Genomic DNA, 21,952 nt, shown 5'->3' on the forward strand with positions numbered 1-21,952 from the left:
TCTAACCAAAGAGGAGAGGAACAGAAGCAGAAATTATTACTTTATCATAGTTATGGTTTTTCTGAGAAACTTCTGTGAGAACATAACTGGCCAGGTCTCTTCTCGTACTGTGTGTCTTGTGGATCACCTGATCTCCGAGTCAGAGATTTCCTTTGCTTTGTTCTGACACTCTTATTCTCTTTCTGCAGGACAAGGAGATCTCTCCATTTGAACTCTTCAACATTCTTCAGAAGGTCATCTCCAAACGTAAGTGTTCCCCCGTCAGTAGCTGGAGCTGGCTAAACACATCGTTGCTAGTGGTGGCCTTCTAAAAAAAAAAAAAAAAAGATTGGAATGAGCCTTACAGTAGATTGGCATACAGACAGTCCAGAGAGAGTCTTCAGGGCCGGTTTAAGCCACACGGGAGCTCTGGGGCAAAAGTAACGGGGGGGGGGGACCTGAAAGTCAGCTCCTGGGGTCCCTGTGCCTCCAAACTCCCCAGGTGGCCTCCTCCGACTGCTCCCCCCGTGACCCCATTCAGTAATTCAGCTGCCTTGAAATCTCTCACCTGTCTCCATGAATCGGGCATGTTAATCACAGGTGTAATTTGATCTCTCAGCCATGCCAGCACAAAAAAAGTCAGTCCCCAGCAGACACGGCTAACATGTAATCACAGGATGTTAACCCTATGTCTGATTCAATGAAAGCAGGAAGTAGACACACTCGACCCATCCCTACCCTCAAACTACCGCCCAATCTCCCTCCTTCCCTATGCTTCTAAACTCCTCGAATGCCTAATCCACCAACGCATTACCCAATACATCAACACCAATACGCTACTTGACCCCCTACAATCTGGATTCCGACCTGCACACTCAACTGAAACAGCCCTCACCAAGGTGGTCAATGACCTTGCCAGGGCCAAAGGCAGTTATTCCATCCTGCTCCTCCTTGACCTCTCTGCAGCATTTGACACTGTTGACCACCCCCTCCTCCTCCAATCACTACAGTCCATGGGCATCCATGGTCTTGCCTTGGCCTGGATCTCCTCCTACCTATCCAATCGCTCCTTCACAACTTCCTTCAATGGCTTCTTCTCAACCCCTGTCCCCCTCTCAGTCGGGGTCCCCCAGGGCTGTGTTCTGGTTCCCCTTCTTTTTTCCATATACACTTCCTCAATTGGCAAACTTATCTCCTCCCTGGGCTTCAAATACCACCTTTATGCCGATGACACTCAGATTTACCTCCATACCCCCGATCTCTCATCCACCACCATAAACAAGGTCTCCTCGTGTCTCTCAACAATTTCCTCCTGGATGTCTGCTAGGTTCCTGAAGCTTAACCTAGACAAAACTGAGCTCCTGATCTTTCCACCCAATGCTGCTGCACCCCTCCCAGATTTCCACCTCACAATCGACAACACAACCATTCGCCCTACCTCCCAGGCCCGCTGTCTGGGTGTTACCTTGGACTCTGACCTCTTCTTCATCCCACACATCCCACACATCCAAAACATCACCAGAGCCTGCAATTTCCACCTCCGTAATATCTCCAAGATCCTCCCCTTCTTAACCCCAGACACGACCAAACTGCTCATCCGTGCCCTCATCATCTCCCTCCTTGATTACTGTAACTCCCTCCTTTCTGGCCTTCCCTTGAAACGTACTGCCCCCCTTCATGATCGCGGCTGCAAGACTCATCCATTCTTCGCACCGCTCCGCATCCACATCTCCCCTTTGTGAATCCCTGCACTGGCTCCCTATCAGGATAACTTTCAAGATTCTATGCCTGGCATATAAATCTGTGCACAAAACCTGCCCTACCTACATCTCGGAGCTTGTTCACAGGTATACACCAGGTCACCCCCTCCGATTCGCCAACGACCTTCGCCTCACCACCCCACGCATCTCCCACTCCCATGCCCGCCTGCAGGATTTCTCAAGAAATCCCCACCCTCTGGAGCACCCTTCCACCACCCATCAGACTTGCTCCCTCTTTCAACACATTCAAGCAAGCCCTCAAAACCCACCTCTTTATTATGGCCTACCCACCTACCACACAGTAACTCTCTACTGAATATTTCACAGCCCCACCTAGTGTTTCCACCCCACCCTTTAGATTGTAAGCCTCTGGCAGGGTCCTCCATTCCCTAGTGTAATCTACAGGATCATGTGCTCCTGTCCTATGACAGCCTGTACCAGCGCTGCGTAATATGTTGGCGCTTTATAAATACAATAAATAATAATAATAATATTGCAGGAGTTCTGTAAGCTGTAACAAAAAATGATTTTCTTTAAAGGTTATTATGCTGTTGCTTATCTTTTAGAGCAGAGAGGAAGTTCTGAGCTCAGGTCCGCTTTTAAAAGGAAAAAAAAAATCCTCTTTTTTTCAAATGTTAATATAGACTGTGGTAGAAGTCTGAAGCTTATGATTAAATGAGAATTTTCTATTTTGCTTGTTTCCCATTCAGAACCCGATATCAAATCTGATGGATTCTCCATAGAAACGTGTAAGACCATTGTGGACCTGCTGGACGTATCCTCTCTGTATTCTGCTGATGTTGTTAAATGATAGATTCAGATCAAAGCCTCATCTACACTTTACAATACACAGTGGGGGATTTATCAAGAGTGTCTGAGACAAAATATTGGTAGGTTTTTAGAAATCCGTGCAGAACTGTCTCGGGCATCTTAAGAAATCACTAGAAAGGGCAGATTCCTTCTAAAACTGTTGTAAAATAGGAGCAGTTAGGAAGGTCCTTCAGACAGTGCAGTGTGTGAGGGGACTTGCTGTTGCTGAGGTAACCAACACACCTGCTGTATTGATAGCAGCAGGCTCTGAGGAGGAATTAGGCCCGGTTCACATTAGCGGTGACCGTCCGGAATCGCCGTGCCGGAGCCGGACCGCTTGCAGAACGGACGGAACGGACGCACGGCATGGCAATGAAAGCCTATGCGTCCGTTCACATGCGTCCGTTCTGCCGGACCGGAGCCGGACCGGATCCGGGCCGGATCCGGACTCCGGCGTCCGTTCCAACATGCTCTATTTTTTGGTCCGGCTCCTCCGGCAGCCGTATCCGGAGCGGAGCCGGACTGCACCATCCGGCCAATACAAAGCAATGAGAGCCGGAGAGCGCACAACACACTGGCTACAAAAACCGGACGTTCTACCCCACTTCCTATGCATTTTGGATGGGGACCACATGGGCCCAGCGAAGAGTGGGGCAGCAGCGATTTCATGCTGGAGCTCTTTTTGCCAGCAACATGTCTGATATGTCTGAAGGAGGCGAACAACAGAGAGAATTCCCAGGTTTACGAGTAAAAAATGCCTGGATCCATGGTCCCAACTGCAGTCTCTGTATCCACGGATGGTCTCCACACGTCCACCTGTCTCCAACAATGACCCCAGACCCTTCTGCTGACCTCCCAGACCCCAGGTAATTAAGGATGTTATCTCCTTAAGAAACCGGATCTGGACCGCAACCGTGTTCACACCGCACGGAAACCGGATGCAAACGGACCGGATCCGGATAGGAACCGTACGGATCAGGTCCGGTCCGGATACGGTGCGGTCCGGACATCCGGTGCGGTTTTTACTAAACCGCAAGTGTGAACGGGGCCTTAAGCAGGAGAGAGGAGCCCTTCACAAATCATGCCTAGCCTGCACTCTGCATTATCTGTAGAACTGCTATCAAGCACTTCTTATTCTGCAGCAGTTTAGAGATGGATTCACTTTTCTTAACTGTAGTGCAGCTCTAGAAAATTAATGCTAAACTGCCACTATTACCTACGATTTAAGAAAGTTCTTATTATCATGCAGAACTGTTCCCTCTGCTGGTTAGAACAGTTTAAGAAGAAAAAACGGTAATGCTTTGATAAATGTGGCCTAGTGTGTCCAGGAGCTCCCCGGCGCTGATGACTGGCCCCACTTTTCTGACATTCATTTCCTGCTCGCTTGTCATCCCCCTCTCCATAGAACAGAACACGCCACTCACCCAGCAGTCTGTATAGACAAACTGCTGCCTGAAATTTGATGCTTATACAGAATCCAAAAAGGCGTAAATTTGTAATTAAAAACACTACCTGATTCGGGGGTCAAATCGGATCAGGTAGTGTCTATCCCTGCCACTCCCTGACCCCCTTGAAGGGCTGTAATGGCTTACTTTCACGTGTCACGATGCAGCAGACAGAGCTCTGTGCTCTCACCTGAGAAGCACAGAGATCAGAAAGGTGGGAAGTAGGCAGCAAGGGCCATTGAGAGGAGGGAGGAGACGTCCTGATGCCTAGAGTGGATGTTTTGCAGGAGTGCCTCTCCTGCAAGGGAAGCCCCTCCCCCTTGAGGTTGCCGACAAGCTGCACATCTGCAATTTCGGGGGGTCACAGCGTGGAGTAGGGGGAGCTGAGAGCAACTCCGAGGGGACACAGAGGCATGGCATTTTGCAGGGAATGTGCCTCTCTGTCCCATATGTCCCCCCTGAATCCGCCTTGGGTACAGTTTTAACGAGTTTTTTGGGGGGACAGAGACATGTTCTCTGCCTCATGACATGCTTCTGTGTCGCCACACCGCCGCTCTCTGCCTCCCACCGCTGCGCTGTAGCCTAGTTTCAGTTTCGGCAACCGGCCACTGCACCTGCGCGTCTCTGGCCATGTGTATCCTTCTACGCGTTCCAGTCCACAATAGCGCTATTGCAGCCAGGAACGCCTAAAAAGGATACACTTAGCAGGGCTGTGCAGGTGCAGTGGCCCCTCGACTTACAAATCGAAGAACGATACTAGCTGGCGGCAGGGAATGGAGGATCGTGGAGGACCGGCGAAGGACAGGACGGCTGCTGGGGGCTTGCAGTGTTTTAATATTATTTTCAGATCCGCTTTAAAGAGGAACTTTAACCTTAGATTGAACTTCATCCCAATCAGTGGTGTCAGCCTCCTGGAAATAAAGTCATTTACGATGCATTTTACCCTGGGACAAATGTACATCTTGTATGTATGCATACACATGGATTTAAAATGTTATTGTTTTAGTCATAGTGCCCTTTAAAGAGGAACTGCAATGAAAATTATGTATTAATTAAAATTGCTTATTTTGTTTTTACAATATTCAGTTATACATTTTCTATTTAGAGTTTGTCCATTGTAAAATCCTTCCTCATCCTCCTTTACATTTCTGAAATGTATCACTGGTGGTGACATCTTTAGTCCTGCCAGGTGATGTCTGTGCATAGAATTCTAAGTAAACGAACATTCCGCGAAGGCAGATTCTGCTTGCTTGGCAGTTGGAAACAGCCGTTATTTCCCACAATGCAGCACGGTTCACAGGCAGCAAACTGTCAGGACCATGGTCATGACATCACACTGTGGGAGGAGTTTCACCACAATATCAGCCATATTAGAGACACCCCTGATGATCTATTTGAGAAAAGGTAAATATTTCTCAGTAAAAGGGGGTATCATCTATTGATTGGGAGGAAATTGTATCCTTGGCTAAATTTCCTAAAGGATTGAATGTTGCATTAAAGCGGACCCGAGATGAAAAACTAACTATAACAAGTAACTTCTCTATATATCTTATCTGAAGTTTAGATAGTTTATACAGCAAATCTGGCTACATACAGCTTCAACAGTTTATGATGATTTATTCCTGTGATACAATGAGAGCGGCCATGTTCTGTTTGTCATCATTACACAGGTAATCTGCAACTGCATCTCCACCCCTCAGCCTGTGAAAAATTCACTCCCCTCTCCTCTCTGCCTGGGAAATCTCTGGCTAGTAACCTCCTCCTCCTCCTCCTGCCCAGACTGAGCTCCCATAAGCCCTTGCTACATGAGTCTGAGTGCCTTGGCGTTTTGGAGAAGCTGTGGGCGAGCCTCTTGTTTAGTTTATAGGGAATTAGAGTATTAAAACAAACAAAGTATTTGGCTTGAGGAATGCCTTATGTAAGGAACACAATTATGCAATGTATAAAAGTTCATCTCGGATCCACTTTAATCAGAGGAAAGCCATTACTTTCTCAAATCGTTATAATAAAGAATAAACACCATTTTACGAATTTAAACTGATAGCTATAATGCAGAACCTGCTCGGGTGATTGTCCGGGGACAGTAGCGGCCAGGGAAACATTTGGATGACTATTGTCAGTCAATGTACGCGCCTTATGGTGCCCCCACACGTGGTGATAGTTTATGGTTGTTGTAATTATTTTATCGAATCCACTGGGAATCCACACTGTTACAGTAATTATGATTACATTTTTAGCCTATAACGTCCATTTCCATAGTTTGTCCAAAGAGAAGCAATCGATGGAAATGATAATAAAATTACCACTAGTTATTGTAATCAGCTAATTATGATTACGTGAAATTTTATAAATACTTTCTCAGTTACACCCATACATAATTAGGATTTGTAAGTTCAGTTGATTTCGTGTAATCATTTTGCGTAATTATCACGTAATGTTGTGCCGACTTTAGCAGTTAATAGCAAAGTCCCCATACAGGCTATTGTCGGCACGAAATTACACAAATGCCAAATCACATTTCCTGATTACAATTACGGACAAAATTAATTACAATTTTTCCTGCAATTTCGCGTTACGATTTTGCATCATAATGGCGAATTTCAATGGGAAATTACGATGATGCGAAACTTGTGCTCCTCACTAATTACCACATTAGTGTGTTTTTGTTTTTTGTTGTTTGATTTGTTTGTTTGTTTTGTGGATCCGATTTGAACTTTTTCAATAACAGGAACAACTGAATCAATATTGAAAAACTGCCAGCATCGTTTAGCTTTCCTTAACTTTAACAATGCTCCAGTCTGATGGGTCAGGGAAACTGGGACTGAAAGAATTCAACATCCTCTGGTCCAAACTGCAGAAATATCAGGTATGTGTTATACACCTTCATGAGGGGTGGGTGGGGAAGGTTTTAACCATAGATGTGTAGGTTAACCTCCCTAACAGCATGATTCTTTACTGATTTTAGTCTAAAAGCGCTCAATTTGTTAATGTGCTTTTAGACCCTAAAAGCAGGAAAAAGACCTACTGCAGAGAGATCTGCAGCATCCCCTGCACGGACTCACCTCCCCGGCATTACCACATCCAGCAACTTTTCTCCTTTAGGGCTCGTTTCTACTAGAGCGAATCTGCATGCGTTTCCTGCATGCAGATTCGCACAGCCAATACAAGTGGATGGGACTATTTCCACTTGTCAGGATTTCTTAGCATTTTTCTGTGCAGAAAAAATCTGCACGGCAGAGCCATAGATGTAATCAATAGGAAAAACGCATGCGTTTTTGCCATGCGTTTTTCTATGCGTTTTCGCATGCATTTTTGTGTAAAAACAATGTAAAAAGCACACTAGCATTGACATGGTTAAAAACGCTGAATCAGATGGGGAGTCGGAGAGCAAGGGATTTTTTTTTTATATGTATTTTTTGGAAATGTTATTGGCCTCAAATCACTAAGCAGTTTAGACTAGTCTACAGATAGTGTGTGTGTTTTTTTTTTTTTTTTTTTTTTTAGACTACTGATGGTTTGGTGTAATGTTTTACACCTGTTTTTAGACCGGGTCTAACATTCAGTAATTACACAATTCTCAAAGGCAAACAAGGATTTACCACGCCCACTTTTTCTGACAGAGATTAGACCAGCTGATTTCTGTCAGTAAAGTAATTCTGTAAGGTATTTTAGATGTGAGGATGGATCCTTTTGAATTAATTATGCAGGAGTTTTATTGTATCCAGAGGAGAGCTCATCAGAGGAGAAGGATGTCAGTCATAGCTACTCATTTGTGAATTGCATCTTTTGATCATTTCCCCTGCTTTACTGACCTAATTACCAAATGGTTTAGACCAGGTCTAAAAACAGGTCTAAAACATTTGGTAATAGTGAATTCCCCTTTGATGCAACTGACCAAACCATCCGTAGACTAGTCTAAACTGCTTAGTGAATTGAGGCCATTGTGTTCTGCACATTTTCCAAATCCTGTAATGGTTTTTCATCACTGTCCTACTAATCCTCATTGGTTCACTATATTAGTGAATGTGGTTAATCAAAGCTATTTATCACCCTGCCCAGTACTTGAGGCATGGAGCCCACAAGACCAGTGGAGGTGTCCAGTGGTATCTGGCAACAGGGCTGTGGAGTCGGAGACTTGGAGTCAAAGTAATTTTTGGGTACCTGGAGTCAGAGTTTTAAGGTTCATAAACTGAGGAATCGGAGTCGGATGATTTTTGCCCTACATCTGAACATAAGTGGATCTGTACTGCGCATGTGCGAGTCCGATATTTACTCTTTTTCCTGCTTCCAGTACTTTACAGTCAATAAAATGTTATTAACTTACTGCTGAAGGGTGCATGAGAGGCATACATAAAAAGGTGCCTGGAAAAAGGGTGCAGGGATTGCCGCCAGAAGACTACTGGATTCTGATAGTAAAATATTGGTAATACTACAATAATACAATACTACAATAATAATTTTACTATGACTAAACCTAACCCTAATCTCACACACAACCCTCCGTCTACTAATGTCTAACCCTAACCCCTCCCTGGTGGCACCTAACCCTAACCCCTCCCTGGTGGTTCCTAACCCCTCCCTGGTGGTTCCTAACCCTAACTCCTCCCTGGTGGCACCTAACCCCTCCCTGGTGGCACCTAACCCTAACCCCTCCCTGGTGGCGCCTAACCCTAACCCCTCCCTGGTGGCACCTAACCCTAACCCCTCCCTGGTGGTGCCTAACCCTAAGATTTACCCCCTGGTGGTCCCTAAATTCCCTCCACCTGGTGCCAAATAAACCTTAAACCCCCACCCCCTCTGATGCAGAGCCGTGATTTGTAACAAATAAAGTAAATTTGGATGCCTGGAGGCGCCACTGCAGAGCCGCGATGAGCAGCAAAGAAGCAAAATTTTGGCGCGCCAGGACATGAAAATAGAGAATGCTGCAATTTGTATGTCTGTCTGCCTCAGCGGTAAGGATTCTATCTGGCGCCTCCAGGCTCCGAATTTTAGATTCTTTGACACAAATCGCACGTCAAAATTTACTTTATTTGCCACTAATCAAAGCTTTTAGAATAGGCACCTATGACTGCTCCCCCTATTTTCCATTAGGGTTCCTGCACCTCTTTTCCCTGTTTCAGCATGGGAGTTCAAGCTTTGTTTCAAATCACATAAGAAGTGCAAAACAGATGGTGACATCTTGTGGTAGAAAAGGAAAATGCAAATACAAGTACACCTCCTCTGTGAAAAGAAGGCTAAAGTTATTTCAAGCAGCTTTTTACAACCCCCCAGGTGAATGTTCTGCGATGCTGCAGTGTGGCCGGTGCTGCCCTATCAGTTCCTCCTCCCCTATGAGCAATGCTGACAAGGAGGTGGCAATTCTGGTGCATTTTACCGAGGCCCGATAAACTCTACAGCACAGCATTTCTTTTGCCAGAGTTCCACTTGTAGTTGTGTTTTTCCTCCTGTCTCTTTAGAGCACTGCAGCCAAATCCTGGGAGAAATGACAGGTAAATAGCTTGCAGGTGTCTGCCTCATGGAACAGTCATGTACCAGCCCAGTGCTGGAGTCCTGTGCCGCCATCTTCTGGCCGGAAGAGGTACTGATAGGTCTTTCTTATTGCAGAAAATTTACCGCGCTATTGATGTGGATCGCTCCGGAACAATGAATTCTGTCGAGATGAGGAAAGCTTTAGAGGCAGCAGGTCAGTAATTCTGTACTATAACACATGAGCATTAGCCAAACACATACGTGCCTCTGTATGATGGTAGATGCAGTCAGCAATGGGCCCCTGTGCAGAACCGGCTGGGGGCGAGACAGCTTATTTCAGTGCAGAGCTGCGCTGATGATTTAGCCTCTGCCAAAAGAGAATTACGGCTATATCGGCGCTCAGGGACTTATTTGCGCTCCGTGATTGCCGGAGCTAAAGTTAGAAAATGAAACCGTTAATTTGGCTGCTGCCGAGGCCTGAATTTACCTCACAGGAGCCTATAGGCACAGATGTCCTGGCACCCCAGACTCCGCCCTCCATGAACCTACAAACACCCACCGAAACGCACTGCAAGTGTGCTGGCTGGCCTATCTGTCACTTCTCCCTCACTTCCCTTGCCCTCCAATGGTAGCTACAGGAGCCCCTTAGTATTAGATAGCCAGAGGTGTCCTCAGTATTAAGAAGCTAGAGGAGCCTCTGACTGAAGGGAGATCTTGTCAGTGGAATACCGAGACTAAGGTGAGTAACCTCCCATTTACACTTTGCTTTGGACTCTGCATAAGTAATGCAAGAGGAAGGCACTTGGGAAGGGGTTTGAGCCACCTTTCTATCATCAGGCTCCTGTAGGCACGTGCCTTATGGTAAATCTGGCCCTGCCGCTGGCAATAGCTGGTGTCCGAGTAACAGGTCCCCGTCTTTTGGCCGAACTGACCATTTTACACATATGTGCTAAGGGCCCCATATCCCCCTGTGTAGTCAGGTCCTGCTTTCCCATGTATGTTGCTTTTGCAGTTCCTCTCCCAGGCCCTTGCCTACGTACTGGTACTTCTATTGTGGCCCCCATGCATAGGGATGACCAATGAAATATAAATTATTTTCAGCTTAAAAATGGACCAATCAAATCCCATCTTGGTTTAATTTGATTGGCCCGTTTTTAACCTGTATAAATTTGCTTACATAACTCGATATTATTTGCATCTTGTTGATCATCCCTACCTATGGCAGCTGCAGCTATAAGGTCCCTCTCATAGCAAGCACCACCCTATATGTCACCCGATAAGTGCAGACAGTATGTACCTCTTGTAATAAGCATCATCACGGCCAGGCCAAGGCTGGGGAGGGGGGCTACCTAATACTGGGGGCATATCTGGCTATACTGGGCAGGGGGTCTTCCTAACACTGGGGGCTCGTGTGCTACCTATAATGGGATGGGTACAATTCGAGGAAGGGAGGGGGAAGTTGCCATTTTCTGTATTGGACACCTTGAGCAAGAGGAATATATCTAGAGTCATTGTATTGATCATACCTGCGTTATTCCCAACACTATCCACTCTATAGACTCTTAGGCTTTGTTCACATTATAAATCGCCAGTGCTATTTCAAGCGCTGAGCATTTTATAGTGATTTTTTTTTTTTAAATCGCCTTTTCCTACGCTTTATAAGCTCTTTTCTAGGCGCTTTTGCTGTCAATTTTTTTTCACTTCCTGGCATTAGTCAGGAAGTGAACTCTTTCACCCAGAAATGAATAAATACAATGTATTTATTCATGAAAGCGCCGGGGAAATCGCTATGCAAAGCGCTTTTTTAAGCGCTTTGCAATTTCCCTATAAATTCCATTATACCCAAATCGCCCTGAAAATGGTACAGGCAGCACTTTGGGGAGCGGATCGCAGTCGAACCGCTCAGATGTGAACACTCCGATAGGGAATCATTGCACAAGCGCTTTTAGGGCAAAATCGCCAGCACTTAAAAAAAACCAAAAACGTTGTAGGTGTGAACAAGCCCTCAGCGTTCTCCCCTCAGCGCAGTCGCCAGGCCAGGGGATTGCTGCTCGCTGCTCACTCTCTGCTCTCCTTCCAGGCTTCAAGCTGAACCTCCAGCTGCATCAGCTGATCGTGGCCCGCTACGCTGATGAAGATCTCTCCATTGACTATGATAACTTTGTGCGATGCCTCCTCCGGCTGGAGATCATGTTCAGTAAGTGGAATGTCATATGGCTATACAATTTGCTCTTTCATTTAATGTTCTCACATGACATTCTGCAGCTCAACACAATAGCACACAGGCTGGCTGTGAGTCTCAGTTCTCCTCTCACTCTGACTGCATGCTGTTAGTGTAAACACAGTACAAACATGCAAATGTTTCACCTTGCTTCATGAGAGAACCAGCCCCGACAATAGCTGACAAACAACTGGCCACATGCATCTGGTACAAAGGATTAAAGCAGGGGCACCTCTAGCCATTTTGTCACTTCAGGCGAGAAAACCTGCCCCCCCCCCCCCCCCCCCCTCCTCCTCTCCTTTTAGCGAAAAGAGGAAACAAAAAGAAATCAATACATTGCAAAGTAAAAAGTTAAAGTGTAACTGTCGGGCATAAATTCAAAAATCAATTCTTTATCTGGTAAACAAGTAATAAGGATGCTAACCAGGCAATCCAAAAGTTAAAATCACTATTACTTTTCTTGTTGATAAATGATCATTCCCCAGTTTGCCTGACTCTCTTATTTGGTACACACAAGATTTGGTACGCACAAAGGAAGTTGCAGGGCATGCTGGGTTGTCCTATTTTGCGTCTCTATTTCCCCTCAGACTTCTTAACTAATGCAGCCAGATTGGCTGAAGCATCTTTCCCTCTTGTTTTCCCCTCCCACACCTCTGTTCCTCTCTGATTGGCCAATATTTCTCATGCTGGGACAATGCACTTTCTATAGTGAAGGGCGGGCAAATCAGGCAGAGGAGAGTAAGGGAGGAATTGACATCAGGATTGGCTTCAAAACAGCCACACTAAAAATGGGAAATGCTAAGAAGGATTTTCTCTTTTTTTACTGTAAAAATATCAGTAAAATCAAAAAGTGGACCGTGCAATACATCTGTTATGTAGAGTAGAGCATGTATTTATCTACTTATATATGTAGGTTAGTCCTGAGAAAATAGAAGTGAAATTAAAAAATGATATTCGCCATGTAATTTGTTCAAATTGTTTGATCCACAATCAGCCTACAGGTCATCATCTTTACTACTGGCAGACAAGAAAAAAGATGGCACCAACTACCATTATTTATAATCATACCCACTAAGAATGCAATAGGCTAAAAGGCTTGTTTTTAATAGATATACATATGCATAGAGGGAGATACTGGTTGCTTGGCAGGCGAAAACAGCTGTTATTTCCCAAAGTGCAACAAAGCTCACAGACAGGAAACTGGCAGGACCTAGGTCCTGACATCACACTGTGGGAGTGGTTTCACCACAATATCAGCCATACAGATCCCCCTGATGATCTAGAAAAGGTAAAGATTTCTCATCTCATGGGAAAGGGGGTATCAGCTACTGATTGAGATGAAGTACAATCCTTGGTTACAGTTCCTCTTTATAGCCAAGGAAAGGAATCTGAAATGATACTTGCAACAAAATTCTTGTAATGTATAGATAGGAGCTGAGAGGATTTGTTTTTTTTTATATAAATTGATGAAATCGGAGTATCCCTTAAATCTCGTTTTTTACCTCCACAGAAATATTCAAGCAGATGGACACAGACCACAGCGGGGTGGTGCCGCTCACTATAGACGCAGTAAGTAGATACCAGAATATATATACCTTGAGGACTGCTTCTTCTGCTTCCATAGGGAAGTCCAAAGAAAGCCTTTGAGATGGAGCTTTGGTGGTCACAGAGCACATGATTTACTAACGTGGTCCAGAGATGAAGTGTATTGAAGCAGTGGACGTGGCTGTGTCTTTTCTCATGAGCCGCCACTGAGGAAGTGATCACTTTCACAAAATGCGTCAAGCTAAACGTGTACCCAAGGCAGATTGTGACCTAAAAAAACAGATACTGTGCCCATGGCGATCCTCCATATGCTTCCCCGTGTGTCCATATCTGACAAGAGCTTGTTGGATATGTTATCGTGGCCACGCTTGCCGCCGTGTACAAGCGTGGCCATACTGCGCCTGAACAGCGGGGAGCGTGGACCCGAGATACAGCATATTAACCTATCTTGTGAACCAGCAGGGCCTGGGGGCTGAAAATTTGCACACAGGTAGATCGTGGGGTCCTCTCCATACCTTCAAAATTTGGGGTGTGTAGGAGGCGTACAATTTAAATAATTTTAGGTGAGCTGTAATTGAGAATACAGTGTGCATGCGCTTGATTATGCGCAGCGCAGTGACGTAGGCAGCAGTAGGGTAGCAAAAGCTGTAATTGCATAGGTGATAATTCATTATAGCACTTTGATCGGCTTTGGGAACACATGTTCCCAATCAGTATTCTAACGAGCTCCGATGGGTACATGTGCGGGAGCGCACATGCGGCGGGCGATCGCTGCAGAGCACTTGTATCTACGCCCCTAGAGCTAAGATGAAGTATCAAGGGGCATAGATTTACTGTATCAAATTCAGGAAGTGGTTAAACTGAGCTGCAGTTTTCCTCACATGAGGTCGCGTCATGTACTACTTTGTACTGCAACAGCTTCTATTCGCTTTCATTGCTGTCTGCATAATAGATGCATAAATCATGCGTTCTGATCAGTGTTTGTCTTTTTTTTTTCAGTGGCTGCCATTGTCGATCATGTGATCCTCGCGACACTAGAAGATACTACACTGTGGATGGGGAGTCTTCCTATAATATATGTGACTCGGGTGCCTTTTAAGGGGAAAAGCCATCTCATTTATTGGGGAAAAAAAAAACTCCTTGCCCATTGTAGATAAAGGACCTATCCCAACTCCTAAAACCATTTGAAATGCTCAGGTATAGCGCCCTCTAGTGACGTGAGATTGTACCATAACCCTTCTTATGGGAAGAATAATACTGCTATGGCCTGTGGTTGAACTCTTATTCAGTTTGCCTTTCACCTAAATGCCTTTAATTCCCTTGTATGTTACAATGTTGCCACATCTTCCACTCTGTATTAGCTTAGAACCGGAGAGCCACGGTGTGATGTGAACTTGTCATGGAATAAAATGTCACCCTGTAACTTAACATGCACTGTATACAGGGTCTTGAATATTCCTCACCTAGGGTGAAGCCTTACCCATTGTGGAGACACTGACACAATTCCTAATGTGAATCTAAGCCCCACCCAAGCTTACCTGACAGTGCAGGCTTTGGCATGATTCTTGATGTGGATCTAAGCCCCACCCAAGCTTAGCTGACAGTGCAGGCTTTGGCATGATTCTTGATGTGGATCTAAGCCCCACCCCAGCTTAGCTGACAGTGCAGGCTTTGGCATGATTCTTGATGTGGATCTAAGCCCCACCCCAGCTTAGCTGACAGTGCAGGCTTTGGCATGATTCTTGATGTGGATCTAAGCCCCACCCCAGCTTAGCTGACAGTGCAGGCTTTGGCATGATTCTTGATGTGGATCTAAACCAGGCATGGGCAAATTTGGCCCTCCAGCTGTTAAGGAACTACAAGTCCCACAATGCATTTCAGGAGTATTACAGCCACACTCATGATCCATAAAGGCAAATGCATTGTGGGACTTGTAGTTCCTTAACAGCTGGAGGGCCAAGTTTGCCCATGCCTGATCTAAACCCTGCCCCAGCTTAGCAAACAGTCTTGGGCCATTTCACACTTTGCCTTGTTGTATTTTAACACGCAGGCTTTTCCATTGCAGCACAAATGCCATTTATGATAATGAATGGGAATGTATACACCATCCACAAAAATGCAATAAGGCCTCTTGCACACTGCACGCGATTCAGATTCAGATTCCGCTTTTTAATCAGTTTTTACTTCCGATTCAGATTCAGATTTGCAGTTTGCTCCCTGCACACTGCAAATCGGAATCTGAATCGGATGTAAAAACAGATTAAAAAGCGGAATCTGAATCGGAATCGCGTGCAGTGTGCAAGAGGCCTAAGTCGGCAGTTTGAATCAGTGGACATATGTGTACAATCATATAGCACAGCATGAGCGGTGCATTGGGCCACTGGTGTGCATTTAAAATGCAACACAGCAATTATAGTGTGAAAGGGCCTGTATTCTCTAGCATGATTTTTATTGTGATTTTAAATCTCAACTCAGCTTGGCGAATGAAGTGTGAACTTCTGGAATGAGTATTGATGTACAGCTAAGCCACACCCCAGCTTAGCTGTCAGTGGAGGCTCTGGCTTGAGTTGTGATGTACAGCTAAGCCCCACCCCAGCTTAGCTGTCAGTATAGGCTCTGGCTTGAGTTGTGATGTACAGCTAAGCCCCACCCCAGCTTAGCTGTCAGTGGAGGCTCTGGCTTGAGTTCTGATGTACAGCTATGCTCCGCCCCAGCTTACTTGTCAGTGGAGGCTCTGGCAGGATTGATATAAAGCTAATCTACACCCCAGCTTAGTGATTAATTGATACTCTGGCATGATTTTCAGCAATACAAGTAATGGGAATTAGTTTCAGGTCCGTTAAACTGAAGTCCTACCTTTTATAGATCACACTTTCCACTAGACAGAATGATAGTTATTGTGGGCGTGTAAGGGTACCACAGGCTGCTGCTAATTTAGAGATATTTTATAGGTTGGTCACATTTTGTGATGTCACAAGCTTGGTTTAAAGATAACTGGTCTGGTAAAATGTATTTTAAGGACTTGAAATAAAGCAAGTTTGGAGTGTTCCAAGCAATATATAAACAATGAAAATAGCAATTCAAAATGTTCAGCCACTCGTGGTCATTCTGATCAGTTTCGTTTGACCTGAACAATAAGAAAGAGATGGGAGTGTTCTTTGGATGAGTTTAGAAGCTTTTTGCTGATTGGTCCCTCAGGAGTTTGCTCAAGCCGTCACACAATGCAGACAGCACTGCCACATAAGGGTATGTACACACGGCATACAAATGTCTAACTGCGAGGCAGGAACTAAAGCCAGATGATTGCAGTTTTGAGAGACAATTCGCACCAGCAACCATTGTACACACGCGACAACATACTGAGTGATCTCACAACGGAAGTAGTCTGCCACGGACTTGTAAAGTGATCATAGTCCTCTGCTTCCAAGCTGTCCACAAGCTGTTCATCTTTAATACATTCCTAAACACAACTCTTAATTGCGAGACGTTTTGCACTACAAAAATGTGATTGTACGGTTTGATCTCTCGTGCTAGGGCTCATCGGCAGACAGTCTTTGTCACTTGCTGCATACTCACGGAGCAATTGTTACACAAACCGTCCACCGGCGCGTCTTTTGAGAGACATTTGTATGTCGTGTGTATGGGCCTTAAGACTTACAATTAATCCCCAGATTGCTTCTCTAGCCTGGCATGGAATTTTCTCATAGAAAATAATCATTTGAACACCTCTTACCTCCTGGATTCAGATTTGTGATGCTATACTTTTTTTTCTATTTTCCCTTGGGTGATGAGGTTTTATTTTATAATGCCTGTTTGCCGCAAAACAAGATCTTAGGATTAGGTGACTGAAGCAGGGTCTCTATAATAAGACATCCATTATCTTCCCTGAGTGGCTTTTCCGGTTTCAGAGGCCAATGCAAGACTCCACCCCCAGATCTGTAGGAGCCAATAACATACCTCAGTTAAAGCTCTGGTTCCCTCCTAAGGGTGGAAGGGCGGGATCCTCCCTTAGTTCCCATCTCACAGAACAGCTGCTTGCTCTCTGTCAGTGGCAGGTAGTCTAAAGTGCCTCCGTCCTATGAGGAGCAGGACTGGTGATTCCATAGGGGCAAACTGGGCAATACCTCAGGGCTTCAGTCTCCTTAGGGGCCCCACCAGTTAAGGACTAAAGCAGTCACAAGTTTACTATCAGTAATGTATTGAAATGGAAGGGGCCCCATATTCATTTTTTCACAAGGCCCATTTTACCCAAAAACCGCCCCTTCCAGGTGATGCTAATATTTCTGAGCTGATGCAGGTTGGAAATGCCCCAATCTAGTGCAGCAGCAAGTTGGATTTAGTAACCTCTCAATGCCTGTCCCTAGTTCCCCGTGGCTGTTTTCATGACAGGTGCTCTTAGCTGGTTCGGTGGCCTGATGTGGCGGGAGGGGAGAGAACTGCTTGTGACCCCGCCGCCGTGCAGGAAGGAGAGAAGCAGATCTGGCATTTAGGGCTATTTTCTCCCCCCCTAATCACTTCTAAGAAGATGATCTATGCGAACCTGGAGCTGTGCTGTGCTGGGGGAGATTATGTATATAATGCCAGCCTTGTTCTGTGTGTTATGCAATATGCTTCTCAACCGAGAGTTAATAAAAAGGAGAAATTCACTAACTAAATTGCCTCCCTTTTTGATTTCCTGTTCCTTCCAGAAGAGCTCAGGACTTTCTCTGCATCTACCAGCTGATCATCAGATCCCCATACTGAACTCACAGCGCATTGCAAATTAGTCTAAAAAAGGATTATTAGGCCTCTTGCACACTACATGCGATTCCGATTTTTTTAAATCTACATGCGATTCCGATTTTTTTTAAATCTGATCCGATTTTGGATCCTGAGTAAAAAACGTACTGCATGCTGCTGAGATTTTTAATCGGAATCTAAAATCGGAGGTATAAAAAAATAAAAATGGGAATCGTATGTGGTGTGCAAGAGGCCTTAAAGTGGACCCAAATTAAAAATACAATATTTCAGAAATAATCCATTTTCTAAATTATAATAAATAGCAGCCTTTTTTTCAGCTGCATGATGAAAATATAAAATATTTTACATTTATTGGAGAAACCCCTCCCTTTCTTTTATATTGCCAGGACAGAATCCAGCAGACTGGTGGAGTAGGAGGTGTCCTGCAAAGGTGGAATTGCTAACGGCTGCCACCTGTATAACCCTAGTTATGAAAAGAGAAGGGTGAAAAGCATGCACTGAAATGCTCATAGGCTTGGAGTGTTTATTTATCTTTGTATGTGTCAGAGTGGTGCAACTAAATATTTTGAATTAAAACAATGTTTGGTTTGGGTCCGCTTTAAAGGGAACCAGAGACTAAGCACCCTTGTGTATTTTACCATATATATTAGTAAGAACATTAGAGAAAACACCATGCTCTCGGTTTCATCCTCACTGCTAAAAGTGTCTGTTATCAGCTGTGATAAGAATCCCGGACTGAGCATTCAGTCTGGTTTTGCAGGGAATAATTATAGCTGAGTCATTATAACAGAGCCACAAGGGGGCAGGCTTGGGCTTGAAAAGACACCAGAGAAGACAGACTCGGCTATAATCTTTCCGTAGCAAAGCTAGACTGAATGCTCAGTCGGGGATTCTTATCAGAGGTGATAACCTGCTCTGTTTCATTGTTCTCTGTTTAATCTGACTGTTAAGTGTTTACTGTCATGTTCCCACTGATTTATACGGTAAAATACAAGATGGTGCTTCATCTCTGGTTCTCTTTAAGGTGGCCACTAATTATACAATTTGCCAAACTACTAATGGTAATGGGTAAAAATCTCCTAACCAGTCAGATTGATGAAATCGATTCAATTTTCAGATCTATTTAATCTGTTCAGATTGGTTAGGAGAGTTTTGACCATTAGTAGCTCCAAGCGATCATTGCCGATCGTTCATATGAAGAATCATTCAGCAAATGGTATAGTTATTGGCCACCTTTAACGTAAAAAAAAAAGTCCGTAACACATTAGGCACAGGCTGGGATTGCTTGATACGCGTATGCTTGAGCAGCCAGATGAAAATAAACACTAAGGGCTGGTGCACACCAAGAGTGCTTCTGAGCTTTTAACCACTTGATGACCCACCCTTTACCCCCCCTTAAGGACCAGCGCTGGTTTGATTGATCTGTGCTGGGTGGGCTCTGCAGCCCCCAGCACAGATCAGGGTGCAGGCAGGGAGATCAGATTGCCCCCCTTTTTTCCCCCCTATGGGGATGATGTGCTGGGGGGGTCTGATCTCTCCTGCCTGCTGTGGGTGGCGGGGGGGGCACCTCAAAGCCCCCCTCCGCGGCGAAATTCCCCCTCCCTCTCCTACCTGCTGCCTCCCCCTGGTGTTCCGGGCTGCATAGGACGCTATCCGTCCTGTGCAGCCAGTGACAGGATGTGGTCTGTCACATGGCGGCGATCCCCGGCCGCTGATTGGCCGGGGATCGCCGATCTGCCTTACGGCGCTGCTGCGCAGCAGCGCCGTACAAATGTAAACAAAGCGGATTATTTCCGCTTGTGTTTACATCTAGCCTGCGAGCCGCCATCGGCGGCCCGCAGGCTATTCACGGAGCCCCCCGCCGTGATTTGACAGGAAGCAGCCGCTCGTACGAGCGGCTGCTGCCTGATTAATTAGGCTGCAGCTGGCGACGCAGTACTGCGTCGCTGGTCCTGCAGCTGCCACTTTGCCGACGCACGTTATGAGTGTGCGGTCGGCAAGTGGTTAAAAAGCGCTTGGCTAATGTATTTGAATGGGATGGAGCACACCAGAGCAATGTGATTTTTTTTTTTCAGCATTCCTGCTGATTTCTGAAGTGATTCAGCCTCAATGTTAAGTATAGGAAAGTGGAAAATCTCTCTGAAAAGCGCTAGCTTAGAGCGATTTTTAAAGTGTTTTTGTTACAGAAGCTGTTCAGTTAAAGCTTTAGGGCCCTTTTCCACCAGCAATCGCTAGCGTTAGCGCCACACGCTAGTGATTGCGATTCAGCAAAGTCCTAATTTTTCCAGGCGATTGCGATTTTGCTATGCACTGCATAGCAAAATTGCTCAACGGCACAATCATGCTTTATTAAAAAAAAAAAATCGGGTCAGTGGAAATTACCTACCGTGATTCCGATGTTGTGTAGCAAACCCTAGCGATTTGCGCTTTTGTGATTCAGCATTGCAATCGCATCTAGTGGAAGAGGGCCCTTATTGTAACAAAAAAGCTACACTAAAAATGCTCCAAAAATCGCTAGGCATGATAAGAAAATAGCTAGGCACATGCCTAGAAAAATCACTTAAAAAAGCACTGAGTTTGTGATTACGCTGGCGTTTTTGGTGTGCACTGGCCCTAAAGGTGGCCATACACTGGCCCGATTCGCGGCCGTTTCGACAGCAGATTCGATCCTGGGATCGAATCTGCTGCCAATCGTTCGCGTTAAACGCACCCGCCGATCCGATTACCCCCCGAAATCGGATCGGTCCGTCGATCGCGCCGTGCGGGAAATTACCCTCGATCGGCCGCAGGTAGGGAGCGCGTCGCTAGCAGCGGCCGTTCCGATCAGGTATACATTACCTGACGCTGGCTCCCGGGCGTCTTCTCCGCGCTACACTCGCTCCATCCCGGCGCTTCCTGTCACTGCAGTGACCAGGAAGTTCAAATAGAGGGCGCTCAATCTGAACTTCCTGGTCACGGAGTGACACAGGAAGCGCCGGGATGGAGCGGGTGCAGCGTGGAGAAGATGCGGAGAAGATGCCCGGGAGCCAGCGTCAGGTAATGTGTGCGCGGGGTCGGGACAGGCAGCAGCGGCGGCTCCACAGATTGTGATCGGTTTCAGGCTGATATCGATTCACAATCTGTTTGCAGTAAAGGCAGCCATACGATCCCTCTCTGATCAGATTTGATCAGATAGGGATCTGTCAGCTGGTCGATCTAATAGCAAATCAACCAGTGTATGGCTACCTTAACACACCTCTGTGCAGCAGAAGCAACTTACCGATCCTCCGTGTGCCATCTTCTATACTACCTGTAGCTCCCAGTGGCTTTCTGGCATCCTCTGTGTATGGCTCCCAGCATGTCATGTGACCTGATGCACGCCACATGACATTCTGGGACCCATGCATGGATGTCGGTGACGTGTCTGATTGCGCTGCCCCGCATGCGAAGTAGGAGCCTGCACAATCAGACATAACACCGGAAGGCCCCCAGGAGCTACAGGAGATATAGACAACAGCACCCGGAGGATCTGTAAGTTGCTTCTGCTGTGGAAAAGTACTACCCACATTATCCCCCTCGGACATGCTGGTTAGTTCCAGGTAACGGGGTACTTTTACATGTATGTATGGATGAGTGAAAGTTCATCTTGGTTATCTTGCTTTGCAGGAAGCAGAACGAGAACTTTACGCACCCCATTTACATTGGGAATCACAAAATTGCTAGCGCTTTGCAACTCTATTTTCCTGCAATTTTTCACTGTACAGGAAAGTGATGGTGGTTCTTTAACATTAAAACACAATCTCCCCAAAATCGCTAAATGCTGCATGCACTGCATTTTGATTTCAGCAAATCGCTAAGCGATCACTACAGTGAGAACACTGCCATACACTTTACACATTCCAGTAGCACTTTTCAAAACGCTAGCGATCGCCAAGAATTGAAAGTGCTGCTGAAATCGCTAGTAAAACGCTCCAGTGTGAACGGAACCTTAAAGTGGACATAAA

The 21,952-nt window shown here is 45.6% G+C and overlaps 1 protein-coding gene across 1 annotated transcript in view; it reads left to right on the forward strand.

Annotated features, from left to right (window-relative positions):
* Positions 1–17,884, forward strand: part of LOC137504430 (calpain-2 catalytic subunit-like) — an 88,818-nt gene extending 70,934 nt beyond the window's left edge. The window contains exons 15-22 of the mRNA XM_068232843.1: positions 189–246; positions 2,450–2,514; positions 6,792–6,860; positions 9,599–9,677; positions 11,544–11,660; positions 13,195–13,253; positions 14,229–15,355; positions 15,542–17,884. Coding sequence (XP_068088944.1) covers positions 189–246; positions 2,450–2,514; positions 6,792–6,860; positions 9,599–9,677; positions 11,544–11,660; positions 13,195–13,253; positions 14,229–14,252 — 471 coding nt within the window. The 3' untranslated portion in view covers positions 14,253–15,355; positions 15,542–17,884. The remainder of the gene's footprint in view (positions 1–188; positions 247–2,449; positions 2,515–6,791; positions 6,861–9,598; positions 9,678–11,543; positions 11,661–13,194; positions 13,254–14,228; positions 15,356–15,541) is intronic.
* Positions 17,885–21,952: the final 4,068 nt, after the last annotated feature.

Source organism: Hyperolius riggenbachi, chromosome 4, assembly GCF_040937935.1.
Source record: "Hyperolius riggenbachi isolate aHypRig1 chromosome 4, aHypRig1.pri, whole genome shotgun sequence".
NCBI classification, from domain to species: domain Eukaryota; kingdom Metazoa; phylum Chordata; class Amphibia; order Anura; family Hyperoliidae; genus Hyperolius; species Hyperolius riggenbachi.